Source organism: Anomalospiza imberbis, chromosome 20 (assembly GCF_031753505.1).
Source record: "Anomalospiza imberbis isolate Cuckoo-Finch-1a 21T00152 chromosome 20, ASM3175350v1, whole genome shotgun sequence".
Lineage (NCBI taxonomy): Eukaryota > Metazoa > Chordata > Aves > Passeriformes > Viduidae > Anomalospiza > Anomalospiza imberbis.
This window is the reverse complement of record NC_089700.1, coordinates 1,237,496-1,255,148: the sequence shown is the minus strand read 5'-3', so window position 1 is coordinate 1,255,148 and position 17,653 is coordinate 1,237,496. Positions and strand designations below refer to the sequence as shown.

The following is a 17,653-nucleotide window of genomic DNA, read 5'->3' as shown; positions in this document are numbered from 1 at the left end:
ATCCCTGAGCATCATAACTTGAACATCTTGTGTTTAAATCCCTCCTGCCTTGGTTAAGGGGACAGCAGCCTCCTTTTCCTGAGGACCTGTCAAATGGGGAGCCCCTAGCTTGTGGATGGCCAGGTGTGGCCAGGTGTGGCCAGATGTGGCCATGAGGAGACCTTGGAGCTTGGTCATGCAGGGCAGAAGCTGTGGCCAGCCCTGCCTTGTCCTTCTGGGACTGATGAAGAGCCTCACTGTGCAAGAACTGGCTACAGTGGATGTCATTCCTTGTGCTGTCCTGAAAAGTGCCAGGTGACAGGGACACACTGTGGGCTCATGCACCACACATGGAGGAGTCCTGACCTCTGCCTCTGTAATGGGGTAAAATTGCTGGTACTTCCCATCTGAGGAGTGCTCTCAGTTTTGGGAACCTCAGTGCCGAGAGATGCTGGGAACCTCAGTGCTGAGAGATGCAGTGGTGACTCTTTTCTGTTGCAAGCTGATGTTTTCCTGAAGCAGCAATCTCTGGGATAGGAATTTGGGGAGAATTCCACTTCTTGTGCACTAATTCTGACCGAGCTGTGTCTCACACACCCTTGGCTCTAACGTGGCAGTTCCATAGCTCATTGTAGAAAAGGCATTTAAATATGTGTGAGTGGAACTCTCTGCTCCTGAGCCATGTTTTATAGGAGCAGCTCCACAGCCCTGAGGAAGATGTGCCAGCATAGCTGAGCACTTCTATAATGTTCACAATGGTTTTAAGGATAGGAAATAACGATTCATTTATTCTGCTGATCAAAAGAATATTTGCCTGTTTAAGTATTCACACCCTTGAGCCTGCTACAAGACTGAAATGTCAGGAAGGGATAAGCTCCTGATAAGCACGTTAGCTGGATTTATTTAGTGTGATGGCCAAAAGAGAAATCATTAATAAGTCAGGATCCAGACTGGGGAGCTCCTGGGTGCTCAGAATTAAAAATAAAGGCGAGGGGGCAGGAGGGAGGGAGATCTGGCACTCTGATATGGAGGAGAGGAGGAAACCTTGGAGAACCCATCATCAGGATCTACTTTTATAAAGAAGCGTGCTGTCCATAATCAGAACCACCACATTCTTTGTCTGCCCTGTGTTCTGCCATAGGCACACAGGATCTGCATGGGCTGAGATGATCTTTAAGGTCCCCTTCATCCAAACCCAGTGATCCTGTGACCTGGGTCCGTTTTGTGCCAGCTGGCACAGATTTCTGTGTCTGACTCTTGCTGTGTGCTGTCTGTGATGGCTGATCCCACAGAGTTGGAGAGGGCTGCAGCAGGACCCCATTAGGAGCTGTAGGAATAACTCCAGAGGGTGAGGGAGCAGCACAGAGCCCTAAAGCCATGGCTGTTCAGCAGACCCAGGGTATTCAGCCCTCTCCACGGTGGTTGCTGCTGGTGGTATTTTGGAAGGATGGGTAGAGATGTCCCCTTCATGCTCTGGGGACATTTGTGTCCTGGGGGGCATCCCTGGGAAGATGAGGGATGGTGCAGCATCAGAGCTGATGGTGCTGTAGTTATGAGATAGAACTCAGGTCATCAGGCAGTCCAAGCACAGACTCTGCTCCTCAGAGGCTCCTGTGAGCAGCACAGAGCAGGTCCCACTCCTGCACCAGCCACAGGTGTGCTCCCAAGAGCACAGCACAGTCCTGTGTGCTCCAAAGTGATCTCCCAGGGTGCTGCCATCCCTACCTGTGCCAGGCACCAGTCAGGCCAAGGGAGTGTGTGTTCCAGGGGCTGCACAGAGCAGGCTGCTGTTTTCTTGCTGTATTTTGTTGACTTTTTCTACTGGGTGTATTTTCCAAAGCAGAGCAGGGCCTGCCCATCCTGAGTGTCTCTGTTCCAGCCTGTGTGGAACGTTGGCACTGCACAGGGTGTCCTTTGTGTCCGGAGTTTGAGGGAAGGACAGTTGTCATGGCTCTGCTCCCAGGAACAGGGACAGGAGGAGAGGGAAGGGCCTCAGGCTGGGCCAGGGGAGGTTTAGATTGGATATGGGAAGAAAATTCTCACTGAAAGGGGGGTCAGGCATTGGAAGGGGCTGCCCAGGGCAGTGGGGGAGTCCCCATCCCCTGTGTGGGGACTGATCTGAAGGCTAAGGATTGAAGAGTCCTTGAACCCAAGGAGTGCCTCTGTTGTCTTGGAACAATCCACACTCCAGGTGCCCATAATCTGCATTTATTGGTTTTGATCAATGGGTTATGTTGGGAAGGGAAGGCGTAGAAACCATTGGGGTTTGGCTGCTGTCAGACAGGGCAGTTCCAGGTGGTTGATGGAAATGCCTTTGTGCCCCAGGTGAGAGGTGTTAATTGAGTGATAGAGTGGATCTTGTTAAATCACTGGGCAGGAGGAGGTGGTTTGTAAATGTTAGCTGCCACTTTGTGGCCTCTCTGTGCTCCAGGAGCATTTGCTGTGTTTCCAGGTGATTTTTCTGCTGAGAGATCATGAGGCAGTAAATGCTGGGATATCCCTTTTCTGTTACTGAGACAGACAATAAACATCCTAATCTCACTGGCTGCTCTGAAGAGTGGATTTACAGCTGTGTGCTGAGCAGAAAACAAATGATCAGAGGATTCAAAGCAGGCTCTGCAGCAGGCAAACATGCGTTGGGTTTATGCTTTTTGTCTTTTGAATTTGGCTGGGGTTTACGCTTTTTGTCTTTTGAATTTGGCTGGCTTGATTAATCCAGCCTGATTTGTGCCAAGCTGTTCAGTAGAAACTCAGCCCTGCTTCTTCCTTCCCCTTCTCAGCCTTCCTTTGTTTCAGGATGGTTTCTTACATAAACCAGGAACTGCAAAGGTTCAGGTGAAAAGATGTTCTCTGTAAATACATTTGTTTTGTGAGTTTCCTTGTAGGTTCTCCTGTTTGCAGACTTGGGCTTTATGTAGAATAAAGATCTGGGACCCAATAAAGGTGGTGGTAGTCACAGTGCAGGAGTTGTGTCACCTCTGCACCCATCCAGATCCTGTGTCCCTGCAGGAGGGGCTGGGGAGGATGTTGGGAGTTGTTTTATGCAGGGACTGCTGTCAGTCATCAGCTCCTCAGTCTGTTCTGAAGTGAGAAAAGATGTCCTGGAGTGTCCTGAGCTGGAAGGGACCCCCAGGGACCATCCAGTCCAGCTCCCAGCCCTGCACAGACAACAATCCCAGCCTGGGCATCCCTGGGAGCTCCTGGAGCTCTGGCAGCCTCGGGCCGTGCCCATTTTCTGGGGAGCCTGGGCAGTGCCAGCACCCTCTCGGGGAAGAACCTTTCCCTGATCTCCACCTACACCTCTCCCTTCATGCTTGCGCCTTGGACCAATGCAGAGAAAACCCCTTTTTTCCCTCCTGTTGAAGGCCAAGAACATTTCTCAATGAGACCTCAGCAAGGTCCTTAAATTAAATCCAGTGCTGATCATGGGGAGCCTCCTCAGACTTGGAGAGTTTTGTGAGCATGATTTAATGAAACATATTCAAGCATGATTTAATGGGACATAAAATGCCTCTTTGATACCTCATTGATCTAAAGGAGAGACAAAACTGTGAGGTGGCTCTTTCTTTCTGCTACTGATTCATGATATTTTGATATAAATCCTACAAGCAGGTGCCAGCCTAAGTTTAATTGGAGAGAGCAGGATTTAGTAGGGCAAAATGTAATTGTGTGACCTGCAGTGATTCATTTCCAGATGTTGGCAGGTGCTCTGTGCTGCAGGGGAGTGTTTCCCACCTAGCAAACCAGCGATGGGGAGGGACCACCTGCAGCCTCCCTCAGTTTTCTCCTGTCAGGACTGGTTGCAAGCTGGCCCAGTGCCTCTGTGTCGTGGTGGGTGTTGTTCAGGGTGCTGTGACATTCGTTAAGAGGTGTCCTGAAGAAGACACCTGGGGGGCACAGGCACGGCTGTGCTCACACCAGGTGATTTCAGCTCCTCTGGGATCCAGGTGATGCAGAAGGAGAGACGGGGTCCAAGGAGAGCTTTATTGAGCTTCTTCCCCAAAGGAGTCCAGGCACCAAGAGCCAGCCAGCAGAGCAAGCAGGGTTTATATGGGGATCTCGAGGGGCAGGGCAGAACACCAGGGCCAATGGGATGAGGGCACAGGGGTGGAGCGAGGGGGAAAGGCCAATGGGATACATGGAATCTGCATGTCACAGCAAGGCATGCTGGGAGAAGCCTTTTTCCTCACCCTAACAATGGTAGTTATCCCTTGAGGGGTTTTCCCTGGACTCTGGGCCTGTGGGCTCTCTGCCTGTTGGCCCACTGGCCTCCACACCTCTGTCCTGCAGATGTGGCAGGGCCTCTGCCCTGGGGCCACCTGCAGATGTGCACGTGGCTGAAGAGCACCTGCTCCATGGGCAGGAGGAACTTTCTGAGACAGCCTTTGGGACTGATGGAATGAAGAATGTTGGCTAAATTAAACATGAAATGATGGGCTGGGCTTTAGCTGGGTAGCTAATCACTGACACTGGAATGTGTTGTGGTGGTCTGACCCTTGTATTTCATTTAAATGTAGAAGTTTTCAAGTGTAGGGAGTGTTCCCCTGAACATTCGACTTCCTGGAACAAGCCTTGCTTTGGGCTGGCCAGATACAGCACGAGCTGTGTGTTAGAAATAAAACCTGACATTCACACAAGCCCAAGTACTTTGGGTTGTAGGGACCTCAAAGCCCATCTTGTCCCAGGGAGGGACACCTCCCACTGTCCCAGGCTGCTCCAAGCCCCATCCAGCCTGGTCTTGGGCACTGCCAGGGATCCAGGGGCAGCCCCAGCTGCTCTGGGCACCCTGTACCAGGGTCTGCCCACCCTCCCAGGGAAGGATTCCTTCCCAATATGACTCTTTTTGAGCTTAAAACCATTCCCCCTTATCCTGTCACTGCTTGTCCTTGCAAAAATTCCCTTTCCAGCCTTCTTGTAGGCCCTCTTTAGGCACTGGAAGGGACTTTAAGGTCTTGTTGAATTTTGAAGTACTTTGGCCTGGGATCTGAATTCCAAGGGTCTTGGCTGGCACACAACCGAGGGCTGAGGGAGATAACTGTGGGCAGAGGGTGTCAGGAGTCTCAGTTGAGGTTTGGTGCTTTGCCTGGGACTCTTCCTGAGCCCCTGGAGCTCCTGCTGGGACCTGGGGTCAGTGCTGGATTCTCTGTGCTCTTCCTCAGGGTTGTAATTGAAATTCTGAAAGCAGCAGGGATTTCCCATCTTGTGCCTCCCCATCCTTGCAGGAGAGCCAGCCTCTCAGGTGGGCAAGGTGTTGTTCCTGAGGGTGCAGGAGGGTGCAGGTGAGGAGGTGTGGGGGCTGCAGCGATGGGCAGCCTCAGCTGTCCCAGGACTGCTGACCTGCAGTGAGTCCTCCCTGCAGGGTCTGAGTGTTCCCCAGTGAAGCAGTCACACCTGTGCCTCTGCCTGCACAAGGGCTGAAGGATAAAGCATCCAGATGAGTCCTTTTTCTATGACAAATATTTAAAAGTAAAAGCCAAAGCACCCAGCCATCCAAAGCCCAGCACTTCCCACCCCGTGCCCTCACCATTCCTGCTGTTTCTTGCAGCTTCTCCCTGGCCTTTCCAGTGATGTTTGAGCTCAAGTGTTGCTCTGCCCTTTTCCCCTCTCTGTCCCAGGACAGCCCAGCAGCTCCAGGTGTTTTCCTGCACATTTGCAGGGATATTTGCTGTTTTGTCCACTGGAAGAAGCCTCATGGAGCTGCAGGCTGTGCAGAGCATCACTCACCCTACAGCTTTTGGCACCAGCACTGAAGGGGCCCTGTGAGAGGCACACAACAAACTTGATGTTAATTTGGTTTAAAATTGCTGCCTTCCCAGCTCTGTGGTGGAAGCCAAAGCTACCAGAGCAGGGTGTTGGTGCAAAGCCTCTCCTGCCTCTAGAGAACTGGAGCTTTGTGCCCCAGCAGTGTGAGATGGCCCTTCCCACTCCTCCATCCCAGCTCATCTCCTCTCCCTGGATGTCTGTTCGCCTGTCCTCGGTGCTGGGGAGGGAGAACCCTGGTAGGAGTGGTGCAGGGAGAATGCCAATGAGCAGGAGATGAACCTCAAAGAGCCGGGTTTGGATTTGCCTCCAAAGCTCTTTGATCACAGGCTGAGCTCTTTATCCCCTGCAGCATTCCTTGGGGGAAGGCTGCCCAGAGGTGAGCAATGATTAAAAGGAAACACTCCTGCTCCTGTGACAACCTTGACTTCACCAGAGCAAGTATCAACATCTACCAAAAGCTGTTTTTAATGTCTGAGTTAGTTTAGTTTGACTTTCTTGGCAAGATTTCAGGGTCACTTGTCACTTTGCCCCATCATGACCATTCTTTCATTTATTTTAAAGAAAGATTTTCCCTTTGGAATATCCTTTCCAGTGTTTGGTTCCCTTCTGTTGAGCTCTTGGCTTGCTGTAGGGTAGGCAATAATTAAATCAAGAAACACAACTGTGTTTTCGCCCAGCAAACTTATTTAACTAAAGAAGATTCATAAAGAAAACTGTGTTTCTGTGGAAATCTTTGTCTTCCAAGTCTTATTCTGGAGTCTGAAGAACGCCTGCTGTTGCCTAAGAAACACCCAGGACAATTAAATGCAGAGGCATTGCTGGGGAGTTGAGGAGCTGCTGAGGTGTCACTCTGCCTTTGGTCTTTCTCTGCTTATCTGGGCAGAGTTTGCTCCGTGCACACTCATTGTAATTCTGGGAACTCTGCTTGTGTTCTGTGTCTAATCTGTGATGGATGAGGGGAGGGGGCAGAGAGGCTCCTTCTGTCCTTGCCCCACTTGGATTTATTGTAGGGGAAGCTGGAGAGTTCCTGGGTTAGAAACTGGCTGGATGGCCGGGCCCAGAGCGTGCTGGTGAGCGGTGCTGCATCCAGCTGGGGCCAGTCACCAGTGGTGTCCCTCAGGGCTCTGTGCTGGGGCCAGCTCTGTTCAATATTTTTACTGACAACATGGATGAGGGGATTGAGGCTTTCATTAGTAAATCTGCAGATGACACTAAGCTGGGAGCGTGTGTCCATCTGTTGGAAGGAAGGAGGGCTCTGCAGGGAGACCTGAACAGTTGGAGGGATGGGCAGAGTCCAATAAGATGAAGTTCAGTAAGTCCAAGTACTCAGTCCTGCATTTTGGCCACAATAATCCCCTGCAGTGCTCTAGGCTGGGGACGGTGTGGCTGGACAGTGCCCAGGCAGAAAGGGACCTGGGGGCACTGGTCGACAGCAGGCTGGACATGAGCCAGCAGTGTGCCCTGGTGGCCAAGAAGGCCAATGGCATCCTGGCCTGGATCAGGAATGGTGTGGCCAGCAGGAGCAGGGAGGTCATTCTGCCCCTGCACTCAGCACTGCTGAGGTCCCACCTCGAGGGCTGTGTCCAGTCCTGGCCCCTCAGTTTGGGAAGGACATTGACACACTTGAGCACATCCAGAGGAGGCAACGAGGCTGGAGAGGGGCTGGGAACACAAACCCTGTGAGGAACGGCTGAGGGAGCTGGGGGTGCTCAGCCTGGAGAAAAGGAGACTCAGAGGTGACCCCATCACTCTACAGCTCCTGAAAGGTGGCTGTGCTCAGGTGAGGTTGGGCTCTTTCTCCAGGCAGCACTGACAGAACCAGAGGACACAGTCTCAAGCTGTGCCAGGGGAAATATAGGTTGGATATTAGGGAATTTTTTTTTTTCACAGAAAGAGTGATAAAGTCCTGGAATGGCTGCCCGGGGAGGTGGTGGAGTCCCCATCCCTGGGTGTGTTTAACAAAGCCTGGATGTGGCACTGGGTGCCAGGGTTTAGTTGAGCTGTTGGGGCTGGGTTGGACTCGATGATCTTGAAGGTCTCTTCCAACCCAGTGATTCTGTGATTCTGTGAATTAAATTGTTGGAAGTGGTTTAAGATCTCCTGTTTGCTTTCCACAGTTGCTCTGTTAAGAGGAGGTGTCTAGCTGAGATGAAACATGGCAGGGAAACAATATCTGTGTCCCTGTGCTTCCTGGAGAGCAGGGTGTCACCTGGAACACCCCTTCCCTCACAGCTGCCGCAGCCCTGCTCCATGGATGTCCCTCTCTCCAGCTCTGGTGTGTCCATGGAACATGGACCTGCTGCTTGCCAGGGTTGGTGCTAGTGGAAACCTGGGAGCTCCTGCTTTCGTCCTGCTCTGAAGTCTGTGTGAGCAGAGCAGGCAACAGAGCAGAGCAGCCCCAAACCCTGCCCGAGTTAAGGAATGATTCCTGAAACCAGGGAGGTGATCACAAGGGTTTGGGTTTGACCATCCTGGCTGTGGAATGCAAAGACACCAGGTCACAACACTGCTTCAGAGACAGGAGTGTGTTCAGGAATATCTGCTGAGAGAGCAAAAACATCTATTGAGACTATTTAACCAAGGCTCATTTTGTCTTCCTTTCTTTCCAAAGCAAATGGGAAGGAAATTCCCAAGTGCTGTTTAAGAACAAGGCTCATTTCTGAGCCTGTAAATCTTGGGGCGGAGTGGGACTGGGGAGTTTCCCTTGAACTGCTGGAGGCATTTGCTGTGTTCTGGAGGCCACTCTTGCTTATCTACCCCCACACACAGGTGAGGTGAGCTCTGGATGTGCTCTCTGAGCCCGGGGATGCTCTGCTTTGCTGTGTTCTCTTCCCAGCAGCAGTGATTCGAGGCTGGATTTGCAGGCAGCGGGGATCCCCAGCTGTGCACAGCTGGGAGGTGGCAGCCCTGGGATTTGCCACGTGTCTGGCTGGAAGTGCTGCCCTGTGAGCTCTGCTGACCCCTCTGCCCTTTGTGTTGCAGGTGCAAAGAGCTGAAATACGGGAAGGACCTGCCCCAGATCTCCATCATCTTCATCTTTGTGAACGAGGCGCTGTCGGTGATCCTGCGCTCGGTGCACAGCGCTGTCAACCACACCCCTGCCCCCCTGCTCAAGGAGATCATCCTCGTGGACGACAACAGCGACGAGGGTGAGCACACTGGCAGCTCCAGCTCCACCAGGAGGGGCTGGGTTTCTGGGAATCTCCTGGAGGGTTCTTGGGGAAGGGCACATAAGGTAAGGGGGTGGGTGTGCTGCTGGTACAAAGTTCTCTGCCGCTTCTCTGGTGAGGAACAGGATCAAACCACAGCTAAATCTGAGAGAGTTGTTGTTTGAAACAACTTCCAGCTGAGAGCTGGAAGGTGAAGAAAATCAGAGAGCCACTTGTCATTTCCTTTCAGTACCATCCAGGAGCTCTGGTTTCAGGGTATCCTTGTTTCTGATAATAACTTTGGTTGTTGTAGATATGCACCTCTAAATATTTGCCAGGACAAGAGCCTGGAGCCAGGAGGGATTTCTGCTTGGACACCTCCCACGGGTGTTAACTGAGACGTTTCCTCTGTGTGTGCCTCGGTTTCCCTGTTGTAAAATACCATCCCAGGCTTTATAGATGGCTGGTGCTCTGCAGAGACCCTCATTCCCTGAGTTCTGGTTTTGGAACAGGAAAGAGGAAGAGGAGGAAATAATCCCAGCTCACCTGTCCAGGTCAGGCCCTGCCACAGCCTGGAGGGGATGTTTGCTTTCCCACATTATACATTAGTGTCCTTTGGTTCAACCTGCTCTCAGTCACTGCTATCATTCCTTCCCTTCTGGCTTTTGATAACACAGAACTGCAGGAAGCGTTTTCAGACTCTTCAGACCTTTCAAACTCTTCCAAGGTCTTTTTTTCTCCCAATATCTGCTCGGACAACGTAATCAGGGCAGTAAAAATCCTTGTGAAGGACAGCAAATAGTTAAGTGACTTTGTTTACTGCCTTCTTCAGCTGTGCTGTGTTTTCATCCTTTTAATGTTATTTTAAAAAAATTAATCTAGGAGTGCCGTGGATGCTGTGATTGGAGGGAAGAGCAGGGCAGGGGGCAGGGTGTGGAGAGCTCATTTCCAGAGGGAGCTAAGAGGCTGCTCTGTCTGTGAGGAGAGGAGCTGGTGCACAGCGAGCTGTTCAGGCTGTAAAAATAGGCACTCAAACACCACAGTAATGAGCACCACAGAAAGCTGATGAGTTCTAATTAGCAGTAAAAGAATCAGGAGGGCAGCTCCTCAGCTGGTGGGAATCACAGCAGCTCCAGGGCAGGAGCTTGGATGGTGTCCACGGTGAAGCTGTGGGATTTCAGAGCTGGTGAAGAGGAAGTGCAGGTGAGGTGCTGCTGGGGTATCCCACAGTGCCCAGGACTTGGAGGGCTTGAAACACCACAATGAGAGGCTGCTTCTCCAAATTTTATCCTATTAATGGGGCAAAGAGAAGAACTCTTTCAAAGAGAAGCCATTGGTGATAATCACTGAGCTTCTCCCCTTCTCCCCTCGTTGCTGTGCACAAAGAATGTGTTTCTGACCAGCCTCTTCCTCACTCAGTGTGAGGCTGATGGTGAGCCAGGTGCTCTGGAGACACTGGAAAGGCACAGGGCAGCAAAACAAATCCTTCCTAAAGCGTCTGCAAGGCCAGGGCTGCAGCTGGCAGTGAGGATCAGGGTGGCATCCCTGTACCCACTGTGAGATCACAGGGCACCACTGGAGTGGGCAGGGTTAGGGCTGGGGGGATGGCAGGGCAGGCAGAGGGGTGACCAAAGCTTGGACTGTGTTCAAGCACTTCCAGCTCTGGGGTTTCACAGAATCCCAGAAAGTTTGGGTTGAAGGGACCTTAAAGCCCACCCAGTGCCACCCCTGCCATGGACAGGGACACCATCCACTGTCCCAGATCTGTCCAGCCTGGCCTTGGGCACTGCCAGGGTTGTGTTGGAGTGTTGTACAGCACCAGGGAGGGAGAGGCAGGGAGATGACCCTAGCTGATGGACAAGTTCAAACATCCTGGGCACAAGGTGGGAAAAGTCCTGTCTCCTGGCACAGCTAGGCTGCATCCCACCCCGAGGGTGCTTTGGTTGGAATCAGGAGTGTCCAGGGCCCCTCATGGTGGCCCAGGGCTGTGCTGAGGGTTGGACATCCCTGAGGAGTTCTGTCCTCAGAAACATTGGGTGAACAAGGAGAGTGGGGTGGGGACTGAGGTGGTGCCATCAGCTGGGAGGGTGAGTTAATAATGCCAGTGTTCTGCTGCTGAGGCTTTGCAGGCCTCTTAACAAATGAGATTTTTAAGGAGGGATTTGAAGGAAGATAATGAGGTAACTTGGCAGATGTTTATGAAGAGCTCCTCCCAAGCGTGTAATAATCTACTTTTCTCACGTAAAGGAAATGATACAAACCAGAACGTATCTCTGGGACCATGTGCTCCCTCTCAGCATCCTCGAGGAGCTGCAGTGACAGCCAGGAATTATTAATGGCAATAACATTGTCACAGAGTTCCCACTAATGGTCGGCAATCATTTTGAGCAGCAATAGCAGCATCACAGTGTTGATGCTTTGGATATTACAAACAAAGTCATCATAATAAATAGATTTGGCTTCTACAGGAAAATAATTACAGGAAAATAGTTCCTCATGAGCTCTCAGATTTAGAGATGAATCCTGGAGGATCAAGCAGAGGATGGGGCTGTGTGGGTGTGACTTTGGAGGCTGTGATTGAACAAGAAGGAATTTTTTCAGCCTCTGTGGGAGCAGTGGTGTGGGAGTGAGGGACAATATCTGTGGGGATGTGGCTGTAGCCCAGGAAAAGCCTTTGGAGGCTCACCTGTATAACCTGAGAGAAGGTTGACTCCAGGGAGCAGTGCCCAAGCCCAGAGCTGTGCTGTCCCCTAGGTCACCAGAAGCAGCTTTGGGAAGTTGCTGAAGGCTCAGGATAGTCCCTGACTGGGGTTTGTGTGGGGTTTGTCAAGGGTGAAAAGGAACCCCAGCAAATCTGGGTAACTGAAGAATAAAGCACCAAATATTAACAGAGATTTCCAAATCAAGTTTTAAGATTAGCCCCAAGGGTAGAGGCAAGAGCTACCTGCCCTCCCCACCTGGCTCTGTGCCCTCCAGGTAGAGCTGTGACACAGCCAGGGGCAAAGCCTGGTGCTGGTGTGAGGTTTTTAGGCTGGAACAAAGAGCTGAAGCCTCATTAGACACTCCCCGCTCTCAGCTTTGTTGTACAACAGCACGGCACAACACAAAAGTGTGCAGTGAGAGATTAAAGTTAATGAACGCTGGCATTCTGATGCTTTATGTCTGAGCTGTAAATAGATAAAAGATGCAAATGTATTGTAACGGGAAAAAAAATCCCTCCTTGAAGGAGCAAGCTTGGGGAGTTGTAGTTTGAACCCCCTTCTCCCCTGAGCTGCACATTACACTCCATAAAGACTCTTTTGGAGGTTGCTTTTGTTTGTGCTTGTTGCAGGGCTGTAAGTCCAAAGGCAGTGTGCAGGTTGTGTTTGGGAGTGATAACGAGGTTCCCGGGCTGGTGGGGGGTGCAGCCATGTGCCCCTGAGATGCTGTGTTATCTCACAGCTGCACACTTTGTCTGACTCTGTTGCTTAATCATCACCTGCTTTTTTTTCTTTTTTTTTTTAGTTGTTGTTGTGTCTTTTAGTGTTTTTTATCTGGGATAACGTCTCTTTGAAAAGGAAACCTTCTGGATAAAAAGGCTGCTTAAAGGAGCTGGCTACACCAGGGGAGACATGCTCAGGGTTGTAATTTGCCTCGGTTGTGGCACCGAGGGATCCCCTCCTTGTTTTGCTCATTCCAGTGGCAGCAGCAGCGCCTGTGCCTCGATCTCCCGGGAGCTGCCAGGGTGTTTGTGCTCAGAGGGGAGCTGCAAGGAGCTGAGTCACATCCCGGCCTTTCCCAGGGCTGAACAGTGCAGCCTGAGCAGGGGTGTTTAACTGGAGCTGACCTGGGCTGCCCCACTGGTGCTCAGCTCCAAGGCTCTGTGAGCAGAGCAGCGCAGGGTGGGTTTGTTGGGGTGTCTGTGCAGGACAGGAGCTGGGATCCATCATCCTTGTGGGTCCCTTCCAGCTCAGGGTATTCTTGATTCTCTTTGGGTTTTGCTGAACCAAATGAGCAGAGGCTTGAGCTGCGTGCCCTGATTTGGACCAGCTTTCTCTGTGAGAACTGATTCATCCTCCTGCTCCCCATGTCACATTTTCCTCTTGTCCAGCTGCAGGTAAAAAGCTTCAGAGACTCCACTGGCTCTGAGTCTCCCTGAAAAGTGTTCACATTTATTTACTGCCTGCTGAAGGAGCTGCTTTAATGATTTCCTGCAGAAATCCCAGCCCTGATGGCTTTGGAGTTTCAGGCAGGTGAGAATGTGGGACAAGGGTGCCTGGGGTCTCCCATGGCACTGGAGCACTCCCAGCCCTGACCCCTCCGGAGTTTTGGATAACACCTTGGCCTCTGTAGGCTTTTCCCACCCAGCTGAGCCTGGCAAACACACGGATGTTTTCCTTAGGGGTGTGGAGGTGTGGTCCTCTCCCAAGGACACCTGGCCAGTGCTGCACAAGGAATTCCCTGCTCTTGGTAATTTCTTGAGCTTCTCTGGTGCTGCTGGTCTTTGCTCCTTTCTCTGTGTGGCTACAGGCAGTTCCCACGTTTAGTTCTGGGGGCTACCACAGGATGTGGAGAGGCTTTGGGCAGGATTTGGGGTGGGGATGTGTCTTGGTTTGAAAAGACAGGTGTCTGCTTGAGGAAGGCAGGAGTCTCTCCTGAAATGGTAAATGTAAACCCCCTCCCTCTGAATTATTATAATTTTGAAATTAAGGGACTCTCAGGCAAAGATATGGGAGTAGGAATAGCATTTCTTTACTAGGAAAATTAAAAATACAAATGCAATACTACAAAAAAAAAAAAAAAAAAAACCCCACTGCCAGAGTGAGAACAGGCCTGGCAGCCTGTGGGTCAGGGGGGTGGCAGCAGTCCCATCCCATGGTGGCTCAGCCCTCCTGCAGTGCCAGCTGTGCTTCTGCTGGAGCAGGGATCCTGCACAAGGCTGGAGTTTTCCTCTGAAGCTCCAGGGCTGGTGGGGATGGGCCTGGGCTTCCTCTGGGAATGCAGTGGGGAAGAAAGCTGCTCCTCTGGGAATGCAGTGGGCAAAGGCTGCTGTGGTGTGCCAAGGTCAGATTGTATCCAGGTAGGAATGCTTGGCTCCTCCCCTGGGCAGAGCCTCTCCCCATGGATGATGGAATTTTCTCAGCCATGCAGGGACACTCACTGGCCATGGACAGCAGAGATCTCCTGGAGGGAGGATTGGCTGTGGGAGAGATAAAGAAAACTGCCCATGAACAGCAGAGAGCTGCCCCAGCTCTGACAGATGGCGATAGAATGCACACCCCCAGCTAAATCTTCCAGCCTAAGACAGGATGGAGCAGTGGATGTTTCTGTGCTTGCAGGTGGGCTGGTGTCCATGGTGGGATTACTTTCCTTGGCATCAGGTGGTTCCATTTCCCTGCAGCCACGTTTCCTAGCTTGTGAAGGTGACAAAACAGTTTGTAACAGATAACCTAAGTTATTGCAGCTGGCAGCTGGGCTTTTTAATGGAGCAACAGGTCCACTGGATTTGAGTTCCTTGGACTTGCCCTTCAGTGAAGATCAATAGGGACAGATGGAGAACAAAAGGCAGGATTAAAATTGAACCTTTTGGCATTTTCAGGAGCGTTTCTCTCTGCAAATCTTGCTGAGAAGCAGCTCGTGCAATGGCCGAGATCAAACCTTCCAAACTGTATCCTGAATAAAGAGGGATGCAGTGCTCTGAGGGAGGCTCCAGTTCCTCAGAGGATGCCTGAGTGTGTGAGGGAGGAGAGCCATGGGGTGCCGGAGAAAAGGGAGTCTCCAGGCTCCAGGGCAGTGTTGGACTGGAGTGAATTCCTGGTTGTGCAGCCTCTGTGGATCCACCACTGGAATCCTCAGGAGTGCAGACCTGAAGGAATGCTAATGCTCATCTAGTCAGGGAGGATGAGGGGAGCTGGGGCCACTGCTCTGTTCCTATCCTGGCTCCTGACCTCCTTTACATCCAGAGTCCCAGTTTCTGAGGCTGTTTATCCTGGCTCAGGCTCTCGTGGATGTTGTCACTGTAAGCCCTGTGAAAGCAGCACTGTGGCCCCGTGCCAGGCAGGGGTGGCAATGGCAGCGAGTCCCTGAGCTGGAGGTGCTTTGTCCCTGCTGTAGTTTGTGTGGAGTCCTGGCAGGAGCAGATCCAAGGGCCAGGCTGTCCCTCTGTGTGACAGCTGCTCTGTGCTGCTGTCCCTTAGCGCAAGTCACAACCCCCTGGCGTTCTGTTCCAGGCCTCCCAACCTTCCTGCTGTAGCTGGGACCTGTGTGCAGGTGCATCAGCTGGGCAGGAAACACTTCTGAGCTGATAGGACAGCTTCAAGGTCAGCAGCAGCTCTGCAGGTCCCGAGGCTGGAGCTGGGTGTTCTGAAAGTGCAGGGCACTCAGCGACTGCTGACTGAGGGAAACATGGGGTATAATCAGAGATAACGTCACCTGACTTCCATTGGATGAGATTTGTGAGTCAGAGATGGTTTCCAGAGGTTTGAGCATGTCTGGTCCCATAGGATCAGCATCCCCAGGAGCAGAGGAGTTGTGCAGACTGGGTTCCCACTGGTGCTTCTCCACACAGCCACATCAGCCCTACTCATTAACTCAGGCCAGGGCTCACAGGATGCTTGAACAGGAGTTTCTCAGAGAATTTAATTGTCCAAGGCCAGGTTGGACAGGGCTTGGAGCACCCTGGGCTATGGAGGGTGTCCTTGCTCATGGCAGGAGGTGGAATGAGATGAACTTTATCCCAAATCATTCTGGGATTCCTGGAGACTGGCATTTCACTTTTGTTACCCAACACTGGATTTTCCACTCCTGCACTTCTGGGTGCTCTGGGGAATGAAATACAGAGTCCACCCTTCTGAGTGCCAGGGATGTGCCTGATAATAGCAGAACAGTGCTGTGCTCTGTGCCCTCTCCTCCCAGAGCTGCAGGACAGCTCAGAAGGGTGAGGCTGGCCCAGCTCGGTGCTGGGGTGCAGCCATCCTCTCCATGAGGGCTGCTCAGGCATGGAGGAGATGTCAGTTCTCCCCAAAAGCTGTGTGCTGTGGGCTGAGCCAGAACGGAGCAGAGGCAGGGAGCAAACCTGGAAATCTGTGTGAGGCTGTGCAGGAAAGCCTTGGTGGAGAGAGGGCCTGGAAAGGCATTTCCCACTGCCGGGCACTGCTTGTGTCAATGGGTGCTGCTCCAGGTGGGCAGCAGCCCCTTGGGGACAGCTGTGACTGATGCTGAGGGCAGGACAGGCACTTGGGGACAGCTGTGTCCCACGCCGAGGGCAGGACAGGCCCCTTGGGGACAGCTGTGTCCCACGCCGAGGGCAGGACAGGCCCCTTGGGGACAGCTGTGTCCCACGCCGAGGGCAGGACAGGCCCCTTGGGGACAGCTGTGTCCCACACCGAGGCCAGGACAGGCCCCTTGGGGACAGCTGTGTCCCACACCGAGGCCAGGACAGGCCCCTTGGGGACAGCTGTGACTGATGCTGAGGGCAGGACAGGCCCCTTGGGGACAGCTGTGTCCCATGCTGAGGGCAGGACAGGCCCCTTGGGGACAGCTGTGTCCCACACCGAGGGCAGGACAGGCCCCTTGGGGACAGCTGTGTCCCATGCTGAGGCCAGGACAGGCCCCCTGGGGACAGCTGTGTCCCACGCCGAGGGCAGGACAGGCCCCTTGGGGACAGCTGTGTCCCATGCTGAGGGCAGGACAGGCCCCTTGGGGACAGCTGTGTCCCACACCGAGGGCAGGACAGGCACTTGGGGACAGCTGTGTCCCACACCGAGGCCAGGACAGGCCCCTTGGGGACAGCTGTGTCCCACACCGAGGCCAGGACAGGCCCCTTGGGGACAGCTGTGTCCCACACCGAGGCCAGGACAGGCCCCTTGGGGACAGCTGTGTCCCACGCCGAGGGCAGGACAGGCCCCTTGGGGACAGCTGTGTCCCACGCCGAGGGCAGGACAGGCCCCTTGGGGACAGCTGTGACTGATGCTGAGGGCAGGACAGGCCCCTTGGGGACAGCTGTGTCCCACGCTGAGGGCAGGACAGGCCCCTTGGGGACAGCTGTGTCCCACACCGAGGCCAGGACAGGCCCCTTGGGGACAGCTGTGTCCCACACCGAGGCCAGGACAGGCCCCTTGGGGACAGCTGTGTCCCACGCCGAGGGCAGGACAGGCCCTCCCTCTGCCAGTGTGCAGGGTCAGAGTGGTGCCAGCCACGGGCACCTCGCACAGCCCCGGTGCCATTGCACAGGTGCTGCTCTGGCCCCGTGCCCCCCCAGGTCACTCTGCCCCTGCTGGCACCCAGGACACAGCAGAGGAGTGGCTGTGGCTGCCTGGGGACATCCTGAGGAGCTGCTGTCACACACTGGGGTGGGCACAGTGCTGACCCCGTGCTGCCTGTGAGCTGTGACATTACAACTCCTCTGTTTCACTGGAGCTTCACTCTGCTCTGAGCTGCTCAGACGATTCCCCCGGGGAGTTCTCACGTTTTCCTTCTGCCGAGATTCCACCTCCAATGTGAAAGTTGTTTTAATCACTCTGTGGTGCAGTGGTCTGCTGCATTAATGACTTACCTGCTGCCAAAGCCACATGAGATGCCAAGTGCTGTGCTTGTGGGGCTTCATCTGTCAAAAAAATCTGTGTCTTTGTCTCCCTAAAACCATTTGGGAGAGTTGTTGTCTCCATAAAATCCTGGTTTTGCTCTGAGTGGCTCAGCATGAAATGGAAGTTGCTGAGTTATGGATGTGTGTGATGCAGATGCTTTGAATTGAGGAAGGGGCTCATTTGCTTTATTCTTTTTAT

General features: G+C 52.9%; 1 protein-coding gene across 2 annotated transcripts in view; it reads left to right on the top strand.

Moving 5' to 3' along the window:
- GALNT17 (polypeptide N-acetylgalactosaminyltransferase 17) overlaps positions 1 to 17,653 on the top strand; it is a 215,862-nt gene that overhangs the window by 70,823 nt on the left and 127,386 nt on the right. The window contains exon 3 of one of the 2 annotated variants that reach the window (XM_068210116.1): positions 8,725 to 8,891. In XM_068210116.1, the coding sequence (XP_068066217.1) occupies positions 8,725 to 8,891 (167 nt within the window). Of the gene's footprint in view, positions 1 to 8,724; positions 8,892 to 17,653 lie in introns of those variants that run through there. The other variant, XM_068210117.1, reaches the window with a different exon arrangement.